Below are 24,488 nucleotides of genomic sequence, written 5' to 3' on the forward strand. Positions count from 1 at the left end.
AATTGTGTAAATTTCACTTAAGGTAGCAAATGCATGTGTGAATGAAGGTTTTATAAGTCTAAATAAATTTCCCTATGGCTTTTTCACATCTTGACATAGTACAGCTACAAAGTTCAACATATTTTATTGAGATTTTATATTATAAATCAACGCTGCATGTGGAAGAAGGTGCTCCGTTGCTTACGTGCAGAAAAATGTGGTGGAAAAATCAAGGTGTCCTACATCAGCAACAGAAAAACTTAAGTTTTGGAATTAATGGGATGATTGAAAAGCCATCTAGAAAATGCATAAAATGAGCAACTGAATCTATGCCTAACATCTCTTTGCTCACTTTAAATTGATCTAGTTGACTTTATCTGTGGGGCGATGAATCTACAAGTGCGACCGAGGACATGGTGTGAGATTTTTTACCAAAATATATGCAGGGACCTTCTGAACTCACTAAGACAGAAACTTATGAGCTTATATTAGAAAAGGTGAAACATAATGCCCCGAAGTAATAAAGTATCACAAGCAGACATATAAGATATATGATGTCGAATGATTTTAATAAAAAAAAACATAATCGAGAGATTCTCCATCATGTGAAAGCTGCAGGTTTTCCACAGCTCCACACATCACTCCCACCCCTTCCTCACTAATTAAACACAGTGCTGCTCTTTAGAGTGCACTTCATTTATATTACATTTACATATGCAAATTTTAATCACATCCACCTAATTACAGTATTTGCTGGTTCACCTGTCATTTAGAAGAGGCCAGGCGTTGCAGTGTGGGTGTGAGGGATGAGTGTTCCTGCCTGTCAAGCTGCCAATCTGTCTCTGTGATAGTGGAGGGACTTAATGGTGCCTTCAGACCGCTGCAGCTTCTCTCTCAGCATCTCCGTCTGCAGGACTTGGACCTGCAACAAGCGGGTTGGCCCCGAGGAAATTTGTAGTTTCGATTAAAAATATGTTTCTTTGGAGTATTTTATTTGCAAACAAAAGCAACCCGAGTCGCGCCGTGCTCTGGAGGCTCGACAAACTTGCACGAGAATTTCATTTCAAACGGCGCCGATTTGCAGATATGACACAAATTATGCGCATGGATCCAGCTTTTTCTCACTCTTTAGTGTTGCATTTTATATCTTCCAAGGTGTGGGCTTAGATTTGAAACGAAATATAAACCTATGGGCCAATTTGGGTAATTAAGAAGGGCTGTAAGCCAGCATGATGCTTGGTTTCTGTTTCTGGATATCAAATTGTAGTGAAGCAGCTAAATGCAGTCTGCTGGGCCCACTTCACATGATTACTATTTAAAGGAGACAGATACACAATGGGATGGGAGTGGTAGCATTAGGGAGCTCAATTAAAACTCATTTTACTGCAGTAACTACGTCTCTATTGACTTCTATTACACCTACTTGACAAAAAATATGTTCTACCTTTACAAGAAACTGACATTATCACCTCCTTTATAGGGCCGCATGTAATTAAATGTCTGAGTCTTGTTTATTCAACAGCCTAACAGTCACTTCACATTGTCTGCTGCAACAGTGGCTTATACTACAAAGTAGCTATTTACGATATTTCTAATTAAATCTAACTAGTAAATGGAGTTTTAATAAGGTCTTTAAAGCTGATCTGTGAACAGCAAAATTTATGTCAGACTGGTCCAGTCAAATCCTACAATTAAATCATATCCAGAGTCAGAGGCATCATTTGAAAATCTGATCTGCTGCCACTCAGAAAAAAAAATAAAAAGAATAAAGGTGTGCAGCAGAACTTCAGACCCAGGCTATTTTCTGTTTATGTTAATAATAATTTTGGGGTCAACCTAAATGACATGTACCAACTTTATGCCAGTGACACTGTACTTTAATTGTTCCTCATTTGCTTTCCACAGGTTCTAAAGCTTGTGCAATTACCTTTAAAGCAGTTCAGCAATTTGCAGACACTGAAACTAGTTTTTAACTCAGACAAAATCAAATTCATGCTGTTTTCAAATACGCAAACTACCAGATATTACTCAGCTAACATTTGTCAAAGGTAACTAGCGTTAGCTTCCAATTGTGTAATGAGTAAATAAGCTTTGCTGAGAAGTAAACAAACTTTGGTGTATCTACAGAAAAAAGAAAGCAGATAAAAGAATGAAAGCAAGAAAGAAAGAAGCAAGGACATAAGGGAGGGATGGAAAGAGCACACGGCTTTTAGACAACAGTGCAGAACTACACAAGTTCTTCCCTACTTTTATTTTCTTTCTCCACATTGATCGAAAACTGACATCAGATTCCATATTTTAATCACTTTTCCAGGCTGGAACACTGCTTATCTGTTCAAAAAAATAATAATAATTATGCAAAATGTAAGTTAAAATCCTCTTGTGACAATCTTACACAATACCTCAGGAAATGAACCACTCCAAACACACCTCCTTTTTATAAAGCCTTTATTCAATATTGTTTTTGTGTATTCAATAGGTTGGACACAAACTGTACAGTGCAGACAAACTGTTTGCATAATATGTAAAGTTAACTGTACATTTACCGATACACAAGGTAATCTCCTTTAAAGGTTGGCACCAGTCACTTTAGCTTTTGGCTGATAGCTGGTGGGGGTTTGCACAGGGAGGATAAAACACGCCGCTGCTCTGATATTAGATGTTCTTCGAGCCGGCTTAATATTCAGCGCACAGATACCCTGTATCACAGAGAAAAAACTGGATATTATAGCATTTCATGCATGCAAAATGTGTCTAATTTATCCAAGTCTGTGCATCTTGGAGAAGCAAACCTAGAAACAGAATTCTCCTCAAGTGAGACAAGTTTATTTTTAAGAAATATGTTGTATAATTTGCAACAAATTGAATTTTTACGCTGATTTTAATCCATCACAGTTAAAGGGACACAAAGAATGTCAAAGTTTCTTAATCATGCGCTTATTTTTAATAAATGTGACATTTTGAGCCATCGGAGTAAAATTTAGGCATGCATTAGAGTACCTCTGGATTCCTCCTTTGGTTTTTTTATTGCAGTTGTGAATTTCCAGTCCTGTCTGACAGCTCTGGGAGTAAAACACCTTTATGTTCTCCAACTGTGCAAACTAACAGCAAGATATGAGCCAAAAACGCCCAAGTACCACTGGTGTTTCTTTTGATTTCATAAAATTACCACATGCATAAGCCCCGCCCACCCCCACAAACACCACCTCTGCTATCTTTCCTCTTTTCAAATCCATGCAACAAGTGGGAACCGTTCCAAACGGAGGGACGACGAGACAGAGGAGGAGGTGACGAAGGTGGGAGTAAGATCTCCAGATGCTTGATTACACAACAAGCAGAAAGCGACGGCAAGCGCGGTCCCAGTGAACAGAAGATTGGGGAGGGATCAAAGGATAATTGAAAAGTAAAATAGGCTGAAGTTGTATCTGCTGCATGTGTTTCTATGAGAGTGTGGGATCTAAGTGCCCAGAGAGAATGGGATGAGAGAGCTGTCTTTAGATTCAGATGTAATAAGGCAGTCTTTTGAAAAAGGACTAAAGCAGAGAAGAAGAAAGTGAAAAACCTGAGGGAGGCCAGCTACATCATAAGCGCTAACCATTACATGTTCCCGTGGCTCTAAAGTGCTCCTGCGATGCAGTGGTCAGGTCACAAAGGGATTTTTGTGTGTGTGTGTGTGTGTCTACCTCTTTCTTCTCGTGTCCATTTTGTGCCTCCTGACTTTCAGGCGAACTAAGATGGGTACATGCATGCTGCCACGAAAGCATGACTGGGTACCTGTATGTGGAAATTAAAAGTCACCCTGGTTACTGCGATTGCTCACTTCTAATTTAGTCAGCTGCTCTCTTCCTGTGTGGAGCGGAGTCTTTCATAATTGTAGCCCTGGCATCTGGCTAACCACCAGCGGAAAGGAAATCTCTCAGGAGATGCTGACAGTAATTGCGCCAGTGGTTCTTTGAACTCTGATTAGCAGCATGGAAAAAGAAAAAAAATATTGGAGAAGCGTCTTTGGTCAGTATCCAGGAAACCGGGCCTTTTTCTTCATTTTTCCCTTTCTTCCTCTGCCTTTAAACCGTATTAATTTGTGAGCATATCCCCACAGATCTTCACGAACCACTTTGGCTTGATGGGAACCCTGGGGTTGCCCTAACAAGCAGAGCCGCTCTGACTGGAGACGTAAAGCTGCTTCGCTAAGTTGGCCAGCAGTAAAAAGGACAAGCTTGCAACTGCAAAAATAAAATCTTACCAAGTATTTTCGGTCCAGTTTCTAGTGCAAATCTCCTAGTGCACTTGAAATAAGACAAAGCTAACTCACAAGCAACTTTTCAGCAAGATATACACTGTAAACAACACAATACGTTGGGTTTACAATTTTAGTAAGCATAACTTAAGTAAACTTAATAAATCTGAGTATGTAGCATTTTCTTTAAGCTAAAATCTTTCTATTTGTTTCTCTGCTCAAACTTTGACAAAAAACATAGAAAGCAATGATAGCTTGCTCACTTTTTCAGTAAGGCAAACAAACAATCATATGCTAAGTTGCATCCTAAAACAAAGTGAGGTGGTCATGAAAATGAACAAACAACTCACTCATGTTGTAGTTTCATGTGTGCAAATGTAAAAAATGCCAAAAAAAATCTAATAAGAGCTTTACTGCCTTAAAAGTGCTGCCTCATTCTTGAGGAACTCACTGCACAGATGAAGTTTGGAGTCAACCGTTATGCATCATTCATCTTAAAAACCACTTTTTGTGACAAATAAAAAAGTGGTTTAATTAATTGCTACTGCTTGTGGCACATTGCATTGTGGGATAGATTGTTAGCCAGTCAAATATTATACGTTTTTGCATGGACTTAATTTTTTTATCCAAGAGTTCATGCCACTTGTTTAAGATGAGCACAAACAAGAAGTTGAAAAGAATTAAGTCATGTTTACTTTAAATCTTTTATTAAACACAATGTTTTATTTTGTTTTAAGCCAACAATTCCTTAATATTGATTAAAAACAGTACTAGTTAGAGTAACAAATTATTTCCTGTCAGACTTTTTTTTTCTCATGTTACATATGAAATAATCTGCAAGTAGAACTAGAACTTTTTATCAATGTTAATGAACTATTGACTTAAAACAAGCACCTATATTTTGCTGAAAAGTTACTTGTAAGTTAGTTTTGTCTTATTTCCAGTGTACTAAGATGTTTGTGCCAGAAACTACAGCAAAAAATACTTGCTAAGATCTGACGTTTTTGCAGTGTCGCGTAATATTTGAACAAAAACGGTCAAATCACCTCGTATCATGTCTAACAGATAAGGTTCTGCTTAGAGACGGATAGCTGAGACAATACAAGATCCCAAAAAATAAATGGGAATATACCGACTTCAAAATTATTTGAACCTCTGAAACTTTTTCACATTCTGTCAAGACGAATTTGATCATTTTATTGGGTTTTTTATGCAAGAACCCAATAAAGCTGCATTGAATGAACTCACTTTAACTGATAAAATGTTTTGAAATCTTTGCGTGACAAGATGTGGAAACATTTGAGGGGTATAAATAGTTTTTCCAAGCCACTGTATGTGATTGTCAGGGATTATTTTAGCTTTTTTTTTGCCCCCAACTGTGACACAACAGTTAATAAATAAATGTTACATCCACATTTATTTGACATGAGACGAGCACAGCACCAGACTTGTTCCTCATTAATATTATTCCATATAACATTAGACAGAACAAAGCTAAAGACAAACTTTGAGGGTAGAGAAATTAAGGATCCACAGCTTGACCAAAGCTTAGTTAATGAGAGTCACTCGCTTTGCCGTTTCTTTTCATTTTCCTCTCCTTTTATATTGTCTTTACACATTAGCACAGAAACTGGTTTATTTTTCTTTAAGCCCCCCCATTTAAAGGCGAAAAGACAACACCTCCGTGACCGCATCCGTCCGAATGATGGCTCATGTAATAAGATGTGCTGCTCGACCACATATTTGTGCATGAATGCGAGAAGCAGCTAATGAGTTCAGCGAAGGAGAGAAATTACGTGGTGTACGTGAGAACCGAATCTTTGAAATGTCAATTGGAAACACTGTGAGGTCTGTAGCACCCGGCTACGTCCGGCTCGGATAAACAACGTCCACGCGCGCCGTTTCACCTGCTGAACAGATGCAGACCTGTTGCCAAGGCTTGAGACGCCGCTGCTCGTTTGATGTGCGAATGAATCACAGCAGCCTTGATTTCTGCAGGGAGGCTGCTTTGTCCTGTTGCCGCTTTGTAGTTGTGGCAACGTCGACGAAAGTCATTAATCTTCCGCAAACAGGACAGTGTTTCAATCATCTGATTAAAATGCAAAAGGGGTTATTTTGGTCCAAAATTGGGATTCAAAGTGAGAAGGGATACACAGTGTCTGTTTTAATTGCTTTAATAAGCAGATCCTGAATGCATTAATATGCGCCTGCCATTAATCTCAAAGTGGGATCACAGTATGACAGTATCTCCTCCTGGGATATCTGGAGGAGGAAGCGACTGGCATCTAGTCTTGTGGTCGAAGAAATACGAGGAAACAGAAAAGTCCCAGAACAAACTGGCTTTCACAGTGAGAGGGTGACTTTAGGATTTTTCTCACAAACTCAAGTGTTACTTTGGGGATTTCAGGACAATTAATTAACTACTGGTGTCACTGAGGAAGGCCCGGTTTAAAAAATTAAGGTAAAGGATGCCAAGTCCTTTTAGAGAGATGCCAGAGAAAGTGCAAGAATGATCAGTTGTTTCCCCTGAAAGAAGGCTTCTACACTTTTACTTCACTTACATTTTATTTTTATTTAAATGAATGATTGAAATGTAATAGTTGTATTCTTAAAGTTATGAAATTACACTTTGCATTACACTGTAATAGACCAATTTACAGATTTAGGTAGTAACTAGTTCTATTTACTTGAATAACGTTTTGGAAAAAAATTACTTTTAGGAATATTTGTACTAAGCTGTTACTCTTACTTGAGAATTTGAGTATTTTGGTCCGTCTGATGATTTTTCAATATGAAATGATTGACATTTTGATCAGCTAGTCTTTTAGCAAAAATACTTTTTTACTGAATAAGTAATTTTAAGGTTAATGGAATCACAGCTACTGAAAGGACCCAAGCTTGAAGCTTCTACCTCTAGCAACATCTTCCACACAGAAGAGTCATTGCCGGTTCACAAAATAAATGAACCTCCATTTGTTTATGACCAATTCTGGTCACCAGGCACTTTCTCAGTGCATCTCAAGTAAAAATGACTGCAGTTTGGCATTGTTGCAGCAATACAAATACCTGACATAAATACACATAAGACTGTTTTACACTTCAAATTTACTTGTGAATCCTGATATGGCGGTATTTTGAGTCTAAAAAAAAAAGCCACCACAAGAGCTCATATTGGCCCGTCTAACGGTGTGCGATTATTTCGGTTTGTGATCAGTAAAAACATTTAAGTCGCTTATAAGTTTGAGATTTCATCAATAAATGTGCAGGCGGGTTTATAGCCAATTTGTAATGGAGGCGGAAAGATTAGAGTTGGAGAAAAACCTTGGATTGTACTGTACATCCATGCCAGGCCTAAAACTACATGTGGGAACTTCTGCTTTTCTTTAAGCCACTGTGGATCAAAATTATACATACGATGAAAAAGAAGTACTAATAAACAGTTTCAATTGGTCGAGTTTAGAAATAAATCATTTTTGTCTGGTTTTACAGTTGTGTGGATCGGTGACGGCCAGACTGCAGCTGAAAAAGGCACCTACTGTTTTAAGTGTTAGGAGGAGTTATCAGTAATTGAGAAAAGGGGGGTTGCAGTAATTCAGGAACAGACATAATTATTTGACATCAAAGCAAGTGAAACATGAAAAATGGAGTTGAGTAAAACTGAGTAAATAGGCAAGAGAGTAAACACTGGGGGACTTTCTGAAATAAAAATCCCTGTTTGTGATGTTGAAGCCCCTCATTTTGGCAGGTAATTCAGAAATTCAAATGTATATTTCAATGTGGCACTTCTGCTCCATGTCTTTTTTTTTTTTTGCTTTTCAAAATAAGATATAAATAGTGTAATCAAACTACTTCAACCCCATCAGAAGCACTAAGTCCTGTAGACGGAGTTTGTCTTCAACCTTCTTCAAAGGATACAACTTAAAAAGAAACGAGGGAAAATCCAAAAAAAGTGTCTTGTGCTCCACAGCTGTTTTCCTTTTCATTCACAGTCTCATCTAAAGGCTCGAGGTCAGCTCGTCCCTTCACCATTTCCTACCATGTTTCATACTACACCTGACAACCAACATTTTTACCACCTTTTACACATTTTGAATCTCGTCTTCTGGGCATTTTTGTGAGATAATATTTGTAAGAATTGAAAAAAAGCTAATTTTTCAACTCCTCTGCTTGAAAAAACACCAATTATAGATGATTATGATGCATAATTGAATAAAAATAGAACTTAAGATTTAATATTGCTTTTTCTATTAATATGAATGTGTAAAGAAGTCAATGAATAAAGTAGGATTCAATTACAATAATTCAGCAGTTTTTGACTTATGTTTAACCCTGAACTGAAGGTTAAATATCTGAAGAGTGAAGTCACATAAACTGCAGATGATTTCAGAAGCATAAATGAATAATTTATTATTTTTTAATTCAGGACTCAAAATCATTTAAAATGTTTTTTTATTGTTGTTGTTTAAAGTGGTGGTTTTTCTTTTACTGTAAAGAGTTTTTAGCCAATCCCAAATAATAGATTTTTCTAAAATCATAATCACAAATTGAAACATTTCATCGGTTTCCAAATTTAATAAGATTTTTTGCACTATAAATATGACAGGAAAAATCTGAAAAGTCTTTTCACTAATTTTAGATGAATACAGGGACATAGCTAAAGAATAATGTATTTTTTTTAAAAAAAAAAAAACCTTCTTAATTTTAATTTGTGAGGTTTTAATTGTAAATAGCAAACTAAATGTGAGGATTAAAGCAGGCCAAAGGGATTCATAATATATGACAACTATTTTGATACGGGAAGAGGTCGGTATGAAACGGAGGTACAAAATGGCAAAGCGACGACAGGACAAACAAGTCGAAACAATCTGAAAACTGCTAAAAGCAGAACGTAAGCTCAGTTTTAAGAATCTACAAGTAAAAACTGAATCAGTAGTAACAGTCGGAGAACGTCTTATAAATGCTACTTCATGGGTATCAGCTGATAACACTTTAGGACCTTTAAATTCATTTCAACGTCATATAGTTAAACTCTAAAAATCCTGGACTATCAACCTGGATAATAGTGGTCCCAGTAACACAGGCTCTTTCCACGTTCAAATACCCTGTTTCTTCTTTTGTTTTCAAGTACTTGGGAAGGCAACAAGTAAAGGAAAAAGTCTACAAAAGTCCTCCTGGCCAAGGACACCGTTTGATCATGTTAATCTAAATCTGCTACCCTATGTAAACACAGACTGCTACCAAGGTGCTGCAGCACCTGCAAACTTCAGATACACACCTTGCTGCTACAAATTGGGAATTCATTATAAATCATCTTCATGCGAAGACTTGTTTTGTCTACTCTGAACTAGTTTCGTGTCTTCTTGATGAGACGTGTAGTAAGGGAGATGGTGAATGGCAAGTTCACCATATGCAATGTGCTGCTTCTTGATGCTTTTTGATGTAGTTTAAGTACAGAACATCCTGTTCCAAATCCTAAGTGATTGATGACTAAGCTTTCCCCTGAATCATCACTGTTTGGTATTTAAAACGGTCTTTCTCCTTTGTTTGCTGATGCTTTTAATGTATTTAAAGATCGAATCCAAGCGGTCGATTTGGAGTGGAGTGGAGTTTGTGTGGATGTGTGTCTGCGGCCTGGAGCAAGCAAGCAACAGAAAACTATCAGCAGAGGAAAGCAGGAGCCTTGATAAATGAATAAGTAAATAAATAAATAAGTGACCACGGACTTTTTTTTTTTTGTCCTTTAACTGAGATCGTACGCCACTGTCCCAGTTCACCCAGTTCAGCAGCCTTTTTAACAGGAGCGCTGTCCCCCTGGTGCCGCCCCACACCAGTGTCCAGTTGGCTGAGGTGAGGCAGGACGTCCAGCCCCTGTCGCTGTCCAGTCATAGCTTATAGCTGTTTGTTTGTTACCTTTTCTTGCGTGTTTTTCTTTTTTTTTTGTCTGTTTTTTGAGAGCGCAGCAGCAGGGCAAGTCTGTGGTGGTTCCTGGCGTCCAGTCAGTCGGCCAGCCAGGCAGGCAGGGAGGCTAAAAATGAGAGGTGGGGTTATGTCTCCTCCTTACTGGGTTTGCTGACTGGTTTGCCGCCATTCATGACCACGGGATCGCAGGTTGTGCTTTTAGAAGGCGGGCCCCCTGCGAGTTTAGGCACCGCCTCTCCTACATCGTGCAATGACGGCTCACGGTACATCGCAACTATTAAAGACAGGAAGAAGAAGGGGAAATTTGATTTAGAACATCAGATTTGATAAGAAAACAAGTAAAAACACAAGTTGATTTTTTTTTTACCTTCTATGGGCTTAGGCAGGAAGTGTGCAGCTGGTTTAGTCTTTTTCACCCTGTTGCCTTTCATGATCTGTCCCTCTTTGTTGAGGCCCAGAAACCACGCCCGGCCCGACTCCTTCTGTCTGTACAGCATGGAGCTGTAGATCACGTAGTAGTTCTCAAACACCGACTCTTTAAACTTGCATTCAGGTGTAAACAGTTCCTGAGGAGACAGAGATCGGATTGTTTAACTGCTTTTCCTGTAAGACTTTATACTCGTATTACTTGAACTTTACTGTCACATGACTGTATTCTTGCAACTTTATGACTATTTTTGCAACAAAAAAGAAATAATCTTAGGCTGGCTCATATTTCATCAGTGTTGAATTCAAAGTCCAACTAAACATAAACTGTAAACTTGTCAAACAAGATGGCTGCCTTGGGTGTGCTGACATAACTCAACCTTAGAAATTTAAGGAGTGAATTGGGGGGGAAAAAAAATTTCTAAAAATTTAATTTTCAAAAGACAAAAATTTGATAAATCAATAAATTGACCAGTTCTAGTTTACATTATTATAGTTTACAATAAACCCCATTTGTATTCAGTATTATGTGTGAAATGTTGTCTATATAATATCAAAACAATTGCAGCTGAGATTGGGTTGTCGTCTTGTTGGAAAGTCAGCTTCTTCCTATTAGCACCTATTGGTTGTAGGATTTTTGAGAATTAAACGGATCTTTGTTCACCGTATTCATATGAACAAAAAGCACCACCTTCTTTTTTTCCTTCAACATCTACAAACCAGGTGAATAAAAAACAAAAAAAGCAGCAAGCAGACTGATTCCTGTGACACAGAGCTCAAAACAGCTCATCCTACCCACCCACATCTGCTCAGCTGCTAGGTGTCAAAACTCTCTTCCGTGGAGCGTGTTTCAGTGCTGGGACATGGTGTTATTCTAACGAGGGGAAAAATCCTGTCTGCCAGTGCTACCGACTGTCCCTGCAGCCACGAGCAGGCCGTCTGAGATAGCATCGTCTCCCTTTGATAAGGTCAGAAACGAAGCAGCTGTGAGTGGATCTAGATTTTCAGAATGAAAATCAGCACGAGTTTGTTTCTCAACATAGTCCGTCTAAAAAATATATTGATATCTATTTTTTAATTTCTAGATCAACAGAAGAAAAGTAAAAGTTATTTTGGTACCAAATCTATTTTTGTAATGCATGTCCTTCTTTTGCTTCTCTGTTTTGGGATATCGCTTACTTCTTCGTACTTCTGCAAATAATTTTTAATTTCTAGTTATGAGGAAAATAAGCTTGTTTGGTCAAAATAGAAAAATACAGATAGTAATTTCAACAATATCAGCTTAATCTTCTCAAAATAGTGAGACAACTAAACTTTTTTATAAACAAAAAAATATATTATCTTGAGAATTAGCTTTGTTCCATTGTAAGATTAGTCAACTGCTACGTAAAAATAAGCTACACTATTTACGAAATAATCAAACAGTTAAATATGTATTAGAGGGGTACAATATTTGGAAAATATGTCAATGTAACAACAATACAATTAACCCAGATTTTCTTTTTTGTGGTTAAACCATACTCACACCGTAGCTCATACACAGATCATACACACACTCTCTGAGCTTTAACGTCTTAGTGAGTAAAACATTCATGAAATATACAATATGTCCACACAAGTTCTTTACAACGAAAAGAAAGAAAAGAATTAGGCATGAGTTACAGACTGAGGCATACAAACTAAAGAAAGGTGGAAACTCTGTGGCGAAAACACATATGAAAAACTTTGATGATTGAGGAATACCTTACAACAGTTCAACATTTTGAGGATTTTTGTTTTTTTAGATCACGAGCAAACTTTTACAAGTGTTTCATTTGGTTATATTGCTAAATTATGTAAGATTGTATTTCAGGATGAAACTCAGTCACGCTGATCTCTATACTAAACTTCATTTAGCTCTAGCAAATTTATTGGCATTAAGGTTTTTGGTTTGGTTTGTCAAAATATCCTAAGCAACACTTTGGTTTGATTTAAAATTTGTAATAATTATTTAATGCTGCAACAAAAGAACTAACATAACGAGACGGCTCCTGGCAACCCAAACAATCACTCCCGTGGTCCCAGACTGGGAAGTGTTCATCTCTGCACCGTCTCTTATTGGTTCCTGTAGGCCTCTTGCCAGATCCACAGACGCATTGTCATTCAGCTCAGGTCTGTCGGTCCGAGTCTCATAGCAACATGAGGAAGAGAGGCGACACTGTAGCTGTGGCAACCAACCAGCGCCAAGAGGGAGGGGTCAGCGGGTGTGCGTCTACGGGGAGGCCTCCGAGATAAACACAAATGCATAAACACTCGCATTGGTAATCTAACAGAGCAATAATGTGCCACGTCTCATGCTCTACCACATCCACTCACGCTAACAGAGGAGTGACACGGTTATTAAAGGTATAGGCGGCTCCAGGCGGATCAGACACACACTTGTGGCTCTGGGGAATGAGCGGAGGGGTATGCAATGTGACTAAACCACTGCTTGGCAGCAAAACACAAGACAGGTGATAATGACTGAATAAAACCTCCGTCATGTAAACAAATGATTTTGATTCATATCAACAGAGCGGTTGCACCCTGAACTGCTTGCTATTTTTCATTTGCGGATTGAATAACCTAATTATAAATGTATTTAGTCCTGACCTGCAACCCCGGATTCATTATTCATTTGCTTAAGAAGAATGGTCTTTGCTGATGGGCACGAAGCAGTGCCAGAAACGTATTATTGCTGGTCAGTTAGGTCATGCATCATTTAATAGCGCTTTTAGAATAAAAGAAATGTGATGTCGGAGGCAGCGACAACTCCTCCGAAGTGTACTCAGAAAAGAATAAGTGAACTGTAAGAATGAGCCGGGATGAAAACCTCCCGGCGTTACAGGTGAGTCATTCTCACAGACGCGTCTGCCCGAATGCGTTTCTGTCGTCGTTTCTAAATAGCTCTGTTCACAAGCTGCCCACAGAAAGGAGACAGGCAGAAATGAATGAAAGAAATGGAGGGCGGGTGTGTGTGTGGAGGGAGAGGGAGGGGAAAAGGGTGGAAATTGGGACGTGAAGGAGAGGGGGAGAGAGAATAAATCACCAAGTGAGGAGGACGACGCCTCCTGATTGGAAAAACAGCAGGGGATTCTCTCCCTCCCTCCCTGCCTGCCTGCTCTTATCTTTGTATTTCCCTCATCACTCTTTTTTTTTCTCTAAGGCGATGTGGTGCGCACACGCGTGGACGTCGTTATCTTTTGAATTGCAGTCTCTAACATGCATGCACACCAGCCATGATCAGCCAGAAGATCCCATTAGCATGTTTGATAACGTGCGCCAAAACCCTCTAAATCAATGCAGACGGCGCTTCGTGCCTCGTCAATTAAGGGCCTAAAAATAAAGAATTCATACACAAGAAGGAAAAAGCAATCTCAAGTTTTGGCACAGAGCGTGGAGGTTACTAATAACACAACTTGGCGACTGGATGCAAAGCGGTACGACGGTTCGAATGCGAGAATGTTCCAGTCAATTTGCATTCACAAGACAACAAAGAATAATAAAGTTGCTTTTATTTTTAGTAATCTTTTTGTAATTTGACCCGAGTTACAAATGAATAAGAATAGATTATCCTACCTTGTTTAATGTTAGGGTTAGTTACCCTAACTTTAACCCTAACCTTGACTTTGTGGTTGTAATGTGATGTCATTCTCTCGTTTGATCATGTTGGTACTGTTTCTGACCTGTGTCATTTACGAAACTGAGTCTCTGCTGGTGTATGATCGCAACACACTACTAGACCTCCAACCTTTGGTCCAGGATATGATGTTATTTGATGTTGCTGGCCAACAATCCCTGCCCCCGCTTTTGTCGGAGATTCCGAGTCACCTGTTCCGGGTTCCTGCGCTGCTTCCACGGAGGAGACGTCGTCGTGGTAGACGAAGCGGCCGGCTGGTGAAGCTGAAATTTTATCTGACGCACTGCTCTCCTTTTACCCGATCATCGTATGGATCATTTTTAGGCTCTCGGGTGCCTCGGCGTTTCTTGGATCCCGTTGATGTCTGCTTGGTGCCCGTGGTCGGCGTTGAGGCCCCACTGCACCGCCGCCCTTGCCTTTCCCGGCTCAACATGCGCCGACAGTGTCTCCAAAACCTGAGACCGCTGTGTCGGGTTTCCCGGCTTGTCGAAGCCCATGATCCAGTTCCTGTCAGGATTGGTCTGGTAAACGCCAGATCGCTTGGGAATAAAACTTTTATTCTTCGGGACTTTTTTAGTCACCAAGACCTGGATTTCCTGTGCGTGACTGAGACGTGGTTGAGTGTTGGTGAGTCCAGTGCTCTATCTGAGCTTTTACCAGCGGACTGTTCTTATTTTAATTCACCACGGGCTTCGGGAAGAGGGGGAGGCACAGCGACTGTTTACAAACAGGACTACAGATGTAAGCAGTGTTTTCTACAGACGTCTTTCCCCAGCTTTGAGTTTACGGCATTTGAGATGAGACACGTAAACCCAGTTTTCTGTGCTGTCGTCTACCGGCCCCCCAAATATAATAAGGATTTTATAAACGATTTCTCTGACTTTTTATCTGGGATTATAACTAACTATGAACATGTTCTTATTGTTGGAGACTTCAATATACACGTGTGTTGTCCTGATAAACCTCTGGTGAAGGACTTTTTAAGCCTTCTGGACTCTTTTAATTTGGTGCAGGCTGTATCCAGCCCAACACATGAGCACGGACACACACTGGACCTGGTCATTTCCTGTGGTCTGCCTGTGACTAACCTGGAAATCTGTGACTCCGTGTTCTCGGATCACCTGCCTGTTTTATTCAATGTCAGTTTGACACCAATTGCAGTTAAAACTCGCGCTGCTGCTCGGCGCTGTCGGATTATTAACCCTTCCACTGCCACTCAGTTCTCTACTGCCTTTCTTCAGCTTTGTGGATCATCTGACTTTCTCCACTCTGATACAGAAGAGCTCTGGTCCTGGTTCTACTCTTCCTCCCAAACCATCATGGACTCGGTTGCTCCATTAAAAACCAGGCAGCCAAGGATTAAACCTGAGCCTTGGTTTAATGACAGAACTCGTGCTGCAAGGAAGGAATGTCGTCGTGCTGAACGCAGGTGGAAAAAGGATAAATTGCAGATTACTTTTCAGATTTTAAAAGACTGTTGGCGTCTCTACCAGAGCACGGTTAAAGAGGCAAAAAGGGAATATTTGGCAAATATTATCCTCTCAAACTGCCATAACCAACGTGTTTTATTTAACACCATTGACTCTCTGCTTAATATTCCACAGAATGCCTGTTTGGAAGCTTCTCCTGATGTGTGTGATGATTTTCTGCATTTTTTTATTGAAAAGGTTGGTAGTACCAGGGCTCTTATCACAGCTCCTGACTCTGACCCCTCTGTTTTGGTCCCTCGCTCGGCTGCTTTCGATCAGTTTGTGCCTGTGACTGTCGCACTTTTAGAGGACGCGGTTGGCCATATTAAGCCATCAGGCTCCCCTCGTGATCCTGTCCCTCCACGATTTTTTAAAGATATCTTATCTAGCATAGGGCAGCCTGTTCTTGCAATTATAAATAGCAGTCTGTCATCAGGTGTGGTCCCTGCTAGTTTTAAACATGCAGTAGTGCAACCACTGCTTAAAAAACCTGGCCTTGATCAAACTGTTCTGGCTAATTATCGGCCTATTTCGAAGCTGCCTTTTCTTTCTAAGGTTTTAGAAAAACTTGTGTACTGTCAGCTGAAACAGTTTTTAGATTACAATGGCATTCTGGAGGTTTTCCAGTCAGGTTTTAAAACTCTTCATAGCACAGAATCTGCTTTAATAAGAGTTTTTAATGACATCCTTCTTTCATGTGATTCTGGTAACCATGTTGTTCTGATTTTACTTGACCTAACTGCTGCCTTTGATACAGTAGACCACGACATTTTAATATCACGATTATACCACGTTGTAGGTATTGGTGGCACTGTTCTTAAATGGTTCAGGTCTTACCTGGAGGAGAGAACAATCTCGGTCAAGATTGGTGACTCTGAATCATCTACTGCTTCAATGCCTTATGGCGTCCCACAGGGCTCCATTCTGGGCCCACTGCTTTTCTCTCTTTATTTACTGCCTCTGGGTTCTGTCCTCAGGAAACATGGGATTTCGTTTCATTGTTACGCTGATGATTGTCAGATTTATTTGCCCCTGAAGCAAAAGGATGTACATTCTATCAAACATCTCCTGGCATGTCTAGGTGATATTAAAGCTTGGTTGGCCTTGAACTTTTTAAATTTTAATGAAAACAAAACAGAGGTGATGGTGTTTGGACCCAGTGGCTCCTGTGAATCCTCCTCTGTTGACCTGGGACCCTTGGAGGTTTATTTTAAACCTGTTATTACAGATCTTGGTTTTAAGGTGGACAGTGATTTTAAATTGGATAGCCAAATCAGAGCTGTGGTTAAGTCCTGTCATGAAGCGGTGTGAGGTGGAGTGGTGAGGCAGATGCAGCGGACCCAGGTATGATGAATATGATGTTTTTAATGATAAATAAGTCCAACAACGAACAGCACAGTCCAAACAACGAGCAGCAGGCACAAGGACACACTGACAACGAATAGACGAACATTGACGAGGACCCGACGAGGAACAAGGAACACAGGTGGAGTTAAATACACAGGAGGGTAATCACAGAGACGAGACACACCTGGGAACAATCAAGGGGAGGACAGGACAACGAAGAGACTCAAGGACACAAAAAACTCTAAATGAACACAGAAAACACAGATCCTGACAGTACCCCCCCCTCAAGGGCGGCTACCAGACGCCCCCAAAAAAAAAACCACAACAAGGGTGGGCGGAGGGGCGCCGGATGGGGGGCCAGAGTCCAGAAAAAACAAAAACACAACAAGGGTGGGCGGAGGGGCGCTGGACGGGGGGCCAGAGTCCAGAAAAACAAAAAACAACCCACCATCGTGGGCGGAAACACAAGAGGGGCCAAGAGTCCAAAAACAAACAAAAAACTACCCACAGGGTGGGCGGAGGCAAAGGAGGCAGGAACCACGGAGGTGGTCCGGCGGTCGTCCGCGGCGGCGGGAACCACGGAGGCGGTCCGGCGGCCCGTCCGCGGCGCTGGAGGCGGGAACCACGGAGGCGGTCCGGCGGCCCGTCCGCGGCGCTGGAGGCGGGAACCACGGAGGCGGTCCGGCGGCCCGTCCGCGGCGCTGGAGGCGGGAACCACGGAGGCGGTCCGGCGGCCGTCCGCGGCGCTGGAGGCGGGAACCACGGAGGCGGTCCGGCGGCCGTCCGCGGCGCTGGAGGCGGGAACCACGGAGGCGGTCCGGCGGCCGTCCGCGGCGCTGGAGGCGGGAACCACGGAGACGGGAACCCCGGAGGCGGGAACCACGGAGGCGGTCCGGCGGCCGTCCGCGGCGCTGGAGGCGGGAACCACGGAGGCGGTCCGGCGGCCGTCCGCGGCGCTGGAGGTGGCAATGAGTCCCGGGGGCCGCCCACAGACGTCGACGACGAGCCCCCCGAGGCAGGGTCTCGGTCGGAGCACAAGGGGTCTCGGTCGGAACGCTGGGGGTCTCGGTCTCGGGTGGAACGCTGGGGGTCTCGGTCTCGGGAGGAACGCTGGGGGTCTCGGTCTCGGGAGGAACGCTGGGGGTCTCGGTCTCGGGAGGAACGCTGGGGGTCTCGGTCTCGGGAGGAACGCTGGGGGTCTCGGTCTCGGGAGGAACGCTGGGGGTCTCGGTCTCGGGAGGAACGCTGGGGGTCAGGGTCTCTGGAGGAACGCTGGAGGTCAGGGTCTCTGGAGGAACGCTGGAGGTCAGGGTCTCTGGAGGAACGCTGGAGGTCAGGGTCTCTGGAGGAACGCTGGAGGTCAGGGTCTCTGGAGGAACGCTGGAGGTCAGGGTCTCTGGAGGAACGCAGGGAGTCTCGGTAGGAACACAGGGAGTCTCGGTCTCAGGTGCGCCGGCTGGAACGCCGGCTGATTCGGCCTCGGGTGCGCCGGCAGGAACGCCGGCTGACTCGGCCTCGGGTGCGCCGGCAGGAACGCCGGCTGACTCGGCCTCGGGTGCGCCGGCAGGAACGCCGGCTGACTCGGCCTCGGGTGCGCCGGCAGGAACGCCGGCTGACTCGGCCTCGGGTGCGCCGGCAGGAACGCCGGCTGACTCGGCCTCGGGTGCGCCGGAGCGAAGCCTTGGAACCGGCCGCGGAGGCGAGCCGCAGCGAAGCCTTGGAACCGGCCGCGGAGGCGAGCCGCAGCGAAGCCTTGGAACCGGCCGCGGAGGCGAGCCGCAGCGAAGCCTTGGAACCGGCCGCGGAGGCGAGCCGCAGCGAAGCCTTGGAACCGGCCGCGGGGGCGAGCCGCAGCGAAGACTAGGAACCGGCCGCGGGGGTGACAGCTCCGGAAGGCGACGAGGGGCCGGGTCCACCGGCGGCTCACGTCGCTGTCTCCGGGCTGACCGTGGAGGTGGCGGCTCCGGAAAGCGACGAGGGGCCGGGTCTGCCGGCGGCTCACGTCGCCGTCTCCGGGCTGACAGCGGAGTTGACGGATCCGGAAGGCGACGAGGGGCCGGGTTCACCGGCGGCTCACGTCGCTGTCTCCGGGCAGACAGCTGAGGTGACAACTCCGGAAGGCGACGAGGGGCCGGGTCTGCCGGCGGCTCACGTCGCTGTCTCCGAGCGGGCAGCGGAGGTGGCGGCTCCGGAAAGCGACGAGGGGCCGGCTCCACCGGCGGCTCAGGTCGCTGGCTTCCCGGACGGAGGTATCGACGGGGGCCATATCCGGGGGGTGCCAACACCAGTCTTGTCCCCCGGAATAGCTCCCGCTGCAGGTCGGCGAGGGCTTCAGCCAGCTCCCTGTCCTCCCTGCCGGACCTCCGCCTCGGGCCGCTCTGCCCTTTAGGAGGTAACCTCCTGAATGCTGGGTCCATGTTAGCAGCCTCACCGATCGGTCTGGTCGGGTCCTACTGTCATGAAGCGGTGTGAGGTGGAGTGGTGAGGCAGATGCAGCGGACCCAGGTATGATGAATATGATGTTTTTAATGATAAATAAGTCCAACAACGAACAGCACAGTCCAAACAACGAGCAGCAGGCACAAGGACACACTGACAACGAATAGACGAACATTGACGAGGACCCGACGAGGAACAAGGAACACAGGTGGAGTTAAATACACAGGAGGGTAATCACAGAGACGAGACACACCTGGGAACAATCAAGGGGAGGACAGGACAACGAAGAGACTCAAGGACACAAAAAACTCTAAATGAACACAGAAAACACAGATCCTGACAAGTCCAGCTTTTATCATTTAAGGCGATTGGCGTCAGTGAAATCTTTTCTTTCCAGGCAGCATTTTGAAACAGTGATCCATGCTTTTATTTCAACTCGATTGGATTACTGTAACGCACTTTATCTGGGAGTTAGTCAGTCGCTGCTCTCACGTCTGCAGCTAGTACAGAATGCTGCTGCACGACTGCTGACAGGAACTCGAAAGAGGGAACACGTGACCCCTGTCCTGGCCTCACTTCACTGGCTGCCGGTATATTTTAGAATTCATTTTAAAATTCTTATGTTTGTTTTTAAATCACTACATAATCTTGCCCCGGCTTACCTCTCTGAGCTTCTTCACCCATACATACCTTATCGGTCTCTTAGGTCCGCAGATCAGCTGCTTTTGGAGGTACCGAGATCAAGAAGGAAGCTCAGAGGGGAAAGGGCTTTCTCTGTCATGGGCCCCAAATTATGGAACAACTTGCCTTTGCAGGTCAGGGAGGCCCCTTCACTGTCCACTTTTAAAGCTCGTCTTAAAACCCATCTATTTTATTTGGCTTTTAACTCTAGCGGGATCTAGTTTTAAATTGTATGTTTGTTTTTTTTTGTTTTTAAACTGTAAGTTTTTATTTTATGTTTTTTTTTTATTGTTATGTTGTGTTTTGATGTACAGCACTTTGTATCAGCTGTGGTTGTTTTAAAGTGCTTTATAAATAAAGTTGGTATGGTATGGTATGGTTATGCTAAAAGTTCAAGGTGTGTGAATTATTTTTATTTCAGTAAATCAGCTTTGGCTGATTGTTGTTTTCTCTATTCCTGTTCAGCAAAATGTTTCTAACGAAGTTATGTCTACCGTTAGACTGATGAGATTTAATTTCTTGAGCAAAATGAATGGAAAATATAAGCAATACTTCATAATTATAGAAGTAGGGAACGTACTAAAGCCTTAATCACAGTTGTGCATTAAGCTAATAAAGAATGTAAGCAACATCATTTTAGTGTGTATAGTTAAACTGTCAGAGTTCCGGTGTGAGAGCGTGTGCATGAGAGTGTGAGTGCGAGTGTCGCATCTTCTTTCAGCAAGGATCTTCGTGAGGAGTCTGTGGAGCCAGCGCAGGTGAAGCTGATCTGCCTCATCAGCGTGCTGGAATATAGGAGCGGCAGAACCCTTCAGTCTTCGCTAGATGGTTAACGCATACCGGTAGTCACTCTGGCCTCACCTGTGATCTTGTTTCTAGGACTTTGTTGTGCAACTCGTAGCGACTAGCTCTCTGTGACCTGTTCGTTTGTTTAAAGAATTTTTTGTCTTCTCTTTTCAAGAACTTGCCGAGAATACCTGCCTGCCTGCTCCGCCGTTTCCACCGACCCCATCTCGCTCCAACCACCCGCGATTCCGCCTCGCACCCGCCCTTGGCACCTCACCCCCACGCTCTGAAAGATCCACGCCTAATGTAAGAAAGTTCCTGATTCCTCCTCCACACTCTCTCACTCCGAGCCCATTATAATTCAGCTCTCGTTTCAGGTCACCTGGTCGGGTGACCCTCGCCCTCCTGCCGAAGTCCGGAGTACTGAATATAATTTATCCTGTTGTAATAAATCACTTACCTTTTCCATCCAGCGTGTGGTTTCTGCATGTGGGTCCGCAAGCTAAATCAAACCATGACAGAACCATCTAGCCAGTCAGACCCAGCAGAACCACCACATAACACCAGTCTGGATCACGCACTCATCGCTCGCCACGATTCCATGCTCAACGCACTAGTTGATCAACAACGAAGTACTAACCAGCGATTGGAGCAATTATCTGATATTCTCACAGCCCTGCACCAAAGAATTGTTCCAGCAGACCCGCCTCCTTTCAGACTGGCGTCTCCGCTGCTCCGGAACGAGCGCCCCCCGCTTCGGCTCGTCTCAGAGAGGTTTCACCGCCCATGCCAGAACCATATACAGGTGAGATCGACAGATGCAGGGGATTTTTGCTACAGTGCTCCTTAGTATTTTCTTCCTCACCTCAGAGTTTTCAGACTGACGGTGCTAAGATTTCTTTTGTGGTGGGGAACCTCAGAGGAAGAGCACTAAAGTGGGCAGAGGCTAGGTCGGCCCAGCACAATCTTTTTCACCGAACCTATGATTCGTTTGTACTAGAGTTTACACAGACTTTTGGTTATTCCGAGTCACCGGCTGACATTTCTCGCAGTTTATTGAGTATAAAGCAGGGTAATCGATCTGTAGCTGACTTTGCTATTGATTTTAGAACCCTGGCCGCGGCTTCCACATGGAACGCTGGGGCATTAACAGGGGCGTTCCTTCAGGCTCTAAACGAAGATCTGAAGGATGAACTGGCCCTCAGGGATGAACCCGGTTCCTTGGAAGAACTCGTTGCCTTGGCAATTCGGATCGACAATAGAATCCGAGACAGGGCCCGGGCCAAGAAGGAGCCGAGTTTTGCCCCAAGAAGGACCGACTTCAATCCTATCCCAGCCAATCAGACCGGAGAAGAACCTATGCAGATAGGGAGGACCAGACTCCCGCCTGAGGAGCGCCAACGTCGCTTAAGGTCTGGAGCCTGCCTATACTGTGGCCAGGTCGGGCATTATGTGGCTAACTGCCCGAGTCTGTTAAAAGCCAGAGCCCGCCACTAGCTACGGGAACGGTGGTGGGTGGCTCAAAGACTATATCCCGTTTCACGCTACCTTGTTCATTACTCACTGCCAACCGGTCCTTTCAGACTTTTGCCTTTGTGGACTCAGGTTGTGAGCAGAACCTTGTCGATAATAACCTGGTTGATCAACTACAATTACCCACTGTTCTCCTTCCAGCTCCAGTTCCGGTCGTGGCCCTGGATGGGAAGGCTCTACCTGCCATCACACATCGAACAACTCCTATTGAACTGTTAGTTTCAGGAAATCACCGGGAGACCATTACCTTTTTTGTGTTCCCTACCCCCCAGTCTCCAGTGGTTTTGGGTTATCCCTGGTTGCTCCGCCACAATCCACACCTCAATTGGAGGACTGGTCGGGTAGAGTCTTGGAGCAATTACTGTTTATCTACATGTCTTCAATCTGCTCAACCTCCAGCCGTCTCAAGGTCTACAGAGAAACCCGCTCCAGCCGACTTGGCCAGAGTACCGTCGGATTACCACGACCTTCACCAGGTATTCAGTAAGTCTAAAGCTCTCTCTCTTCCACCTCACCGTCCATACGATTGCACTATAGATCTACTTCCAGGAGCCCCATTACCCACCAGCCGATTGTACAATATATCTAAACCGGAACGAGAGAGCATGGAGAAATACATCAGCGAGTCCCTGGCTGCTGGATTAATCCGGTCATCCACCTCACCTGTAGGAGCGGGGTTCTTCTTTGTAGGTAAGAAAGATGGGACACTTCGACCATGCATTGACTATCGGGCCCTAAACCAGATTACCGTGAAGAACAAATATCCCCTACCATTACTCGCTTCAGCATTTGAACTCGTTCAGGGAGCCACCGTATTTACTAAGCTGGACCTCCGCAACGCATATCATCTGGTCAGAATGCGAGAGGGGGACGAGTGGAAGACAGCTTTCAGGACACCACTCGGTCACTTTGAATATTTGGTGATGCCATTTGGTCTTACGAATGCTCCTGCAGTATTTCAGTCTCTAGTCAATGATGTTCTCCGGGATTATTTAAACCAGTTTGTTTTCGTTTATTTAGACGACATCCTTATTTTTTCAAGAACCCTTGCCGAACACAAGAGACATGTACGCCTAGTTTTGGAACGACTGTTGGAGAACCAACTGTTCGTCAAGGCAGAGAAATGTGAGTTTCACGTCTCATCTGTCGCCTTTTTGGGTTTTGTGTTGGGGAGCGGGCAGGTGAAGACGGATCCGGCCAAGGTCCAAGCAGTCTTAGATTGGCCCACGCCCACTTCACGAAAGGAGCTACAACGCTTTCTGGGCTTTGCAAATTTCTATCGCCGTTTTATTAGAAACTATAGCCAGACAGTTCTTCCCTTGACCAGCCTTACCTCCTCCAAGGCTAGTTTTTGTTGGCCGCCAGCAGCAGAGCAAAGTTTTCTTGAGCTTAAGAGAAAGTTTGCTGCAGCGCCCATCCTCATGCAGCCTGATCCGTTGAAACAGTTTGTAGTTGAGGTGGACGCATCTGACACTGGGGCAGGGGCTGTCCTGTCACAGATTTCATCCAGTGATGATAAGTTGCATCCATGTGCCTTCTTCTCTCGCCGTTTCTCCCCTGCCGAACGCAACTACGACGTCGGTGATAGAGAGTTTTTAGCCATCAAACTGGCTTTTGAGGAATGGCGTCACTGGTTGGAGGGGGCCGAGCACCCGATTGTTGTATGGACTGATCATAAGAACCTGGCCTACCTCCAACAGGCCAGGAGACTTAACCCCAGACAGTCTCGCTGGTCCCTTTTCTTCTCCCGGTTTAATTTTACCATCTCTTACAGACCGGGATCCAAGAACACTAAGCCTGACGCACTATCCCGACAGTTTTCCTTGGAACAAGAGACTCCACCCGCAACCATCGTTCCACCTACCTGTGTTGTTGGCGCCCTTTCCTGGGGGATCAGGGAAGAAGTACTGGCGGCGCAACAGTCGGAACCCGGTCCAGCCACTAGACCGCCTAACCGGCTGTACGTTCCATCGACCGTCAGGGCTCGCCTCATCCATTGGGCCCACACTGCAAA

General features: G+C 44.3%; 1 protein-coding gene across 2 annotated transcripts in view; it reads right to left on the reverse strand.

Annotated features, from left to right (window-relative positions):
• Positions 1-7,985: 7,985 nt before the first annotated feature.
• The window catches only part of LOC102228839 (fibroblast growth factor 14-like), a 78,270-nt gene continuing 61,767 nt past the window's right edge, over positions 7,986-24,488 (reverse strand). For both annotated transcript variants that reach the window (XM_023329475.1, XM_005807968.2), the window contains exons 4-5: positions 10,503-10,701; positions 7,986-10,409 (exon numbers count right to left, since the gene is read on the reverse strand). In XM_023329475.1, the coding sequence (XP_023185243.1) occupies positions 10,261-10,409; positions 10,503-10,701 (348 nt within the window). In that variant the 3' untranslated portion in view covers positions 7,986-10,260. The remainder of the gene's footprint in view (positions 10,410-10,502; positions 10,702-24,488) is intronic.

This window comes from Xiphophorus maculatus, chromosome 24 (genome assembly GCF_002775205.1).
Source record: "Xiphophorus maculatus strain JP 163 A chromosome 24, X_maculatus-5.0-male, whole genome shotgun sequence".
In the NCBI taxonomy this organism is placed as follows: domain Eukaryota; kingdom Metazoa; phylum Chordata; class Actinopteri; order Cyprinodontiformes; family Poeciliidae; genus Xiphophorus; species Xiphophorus maculatus.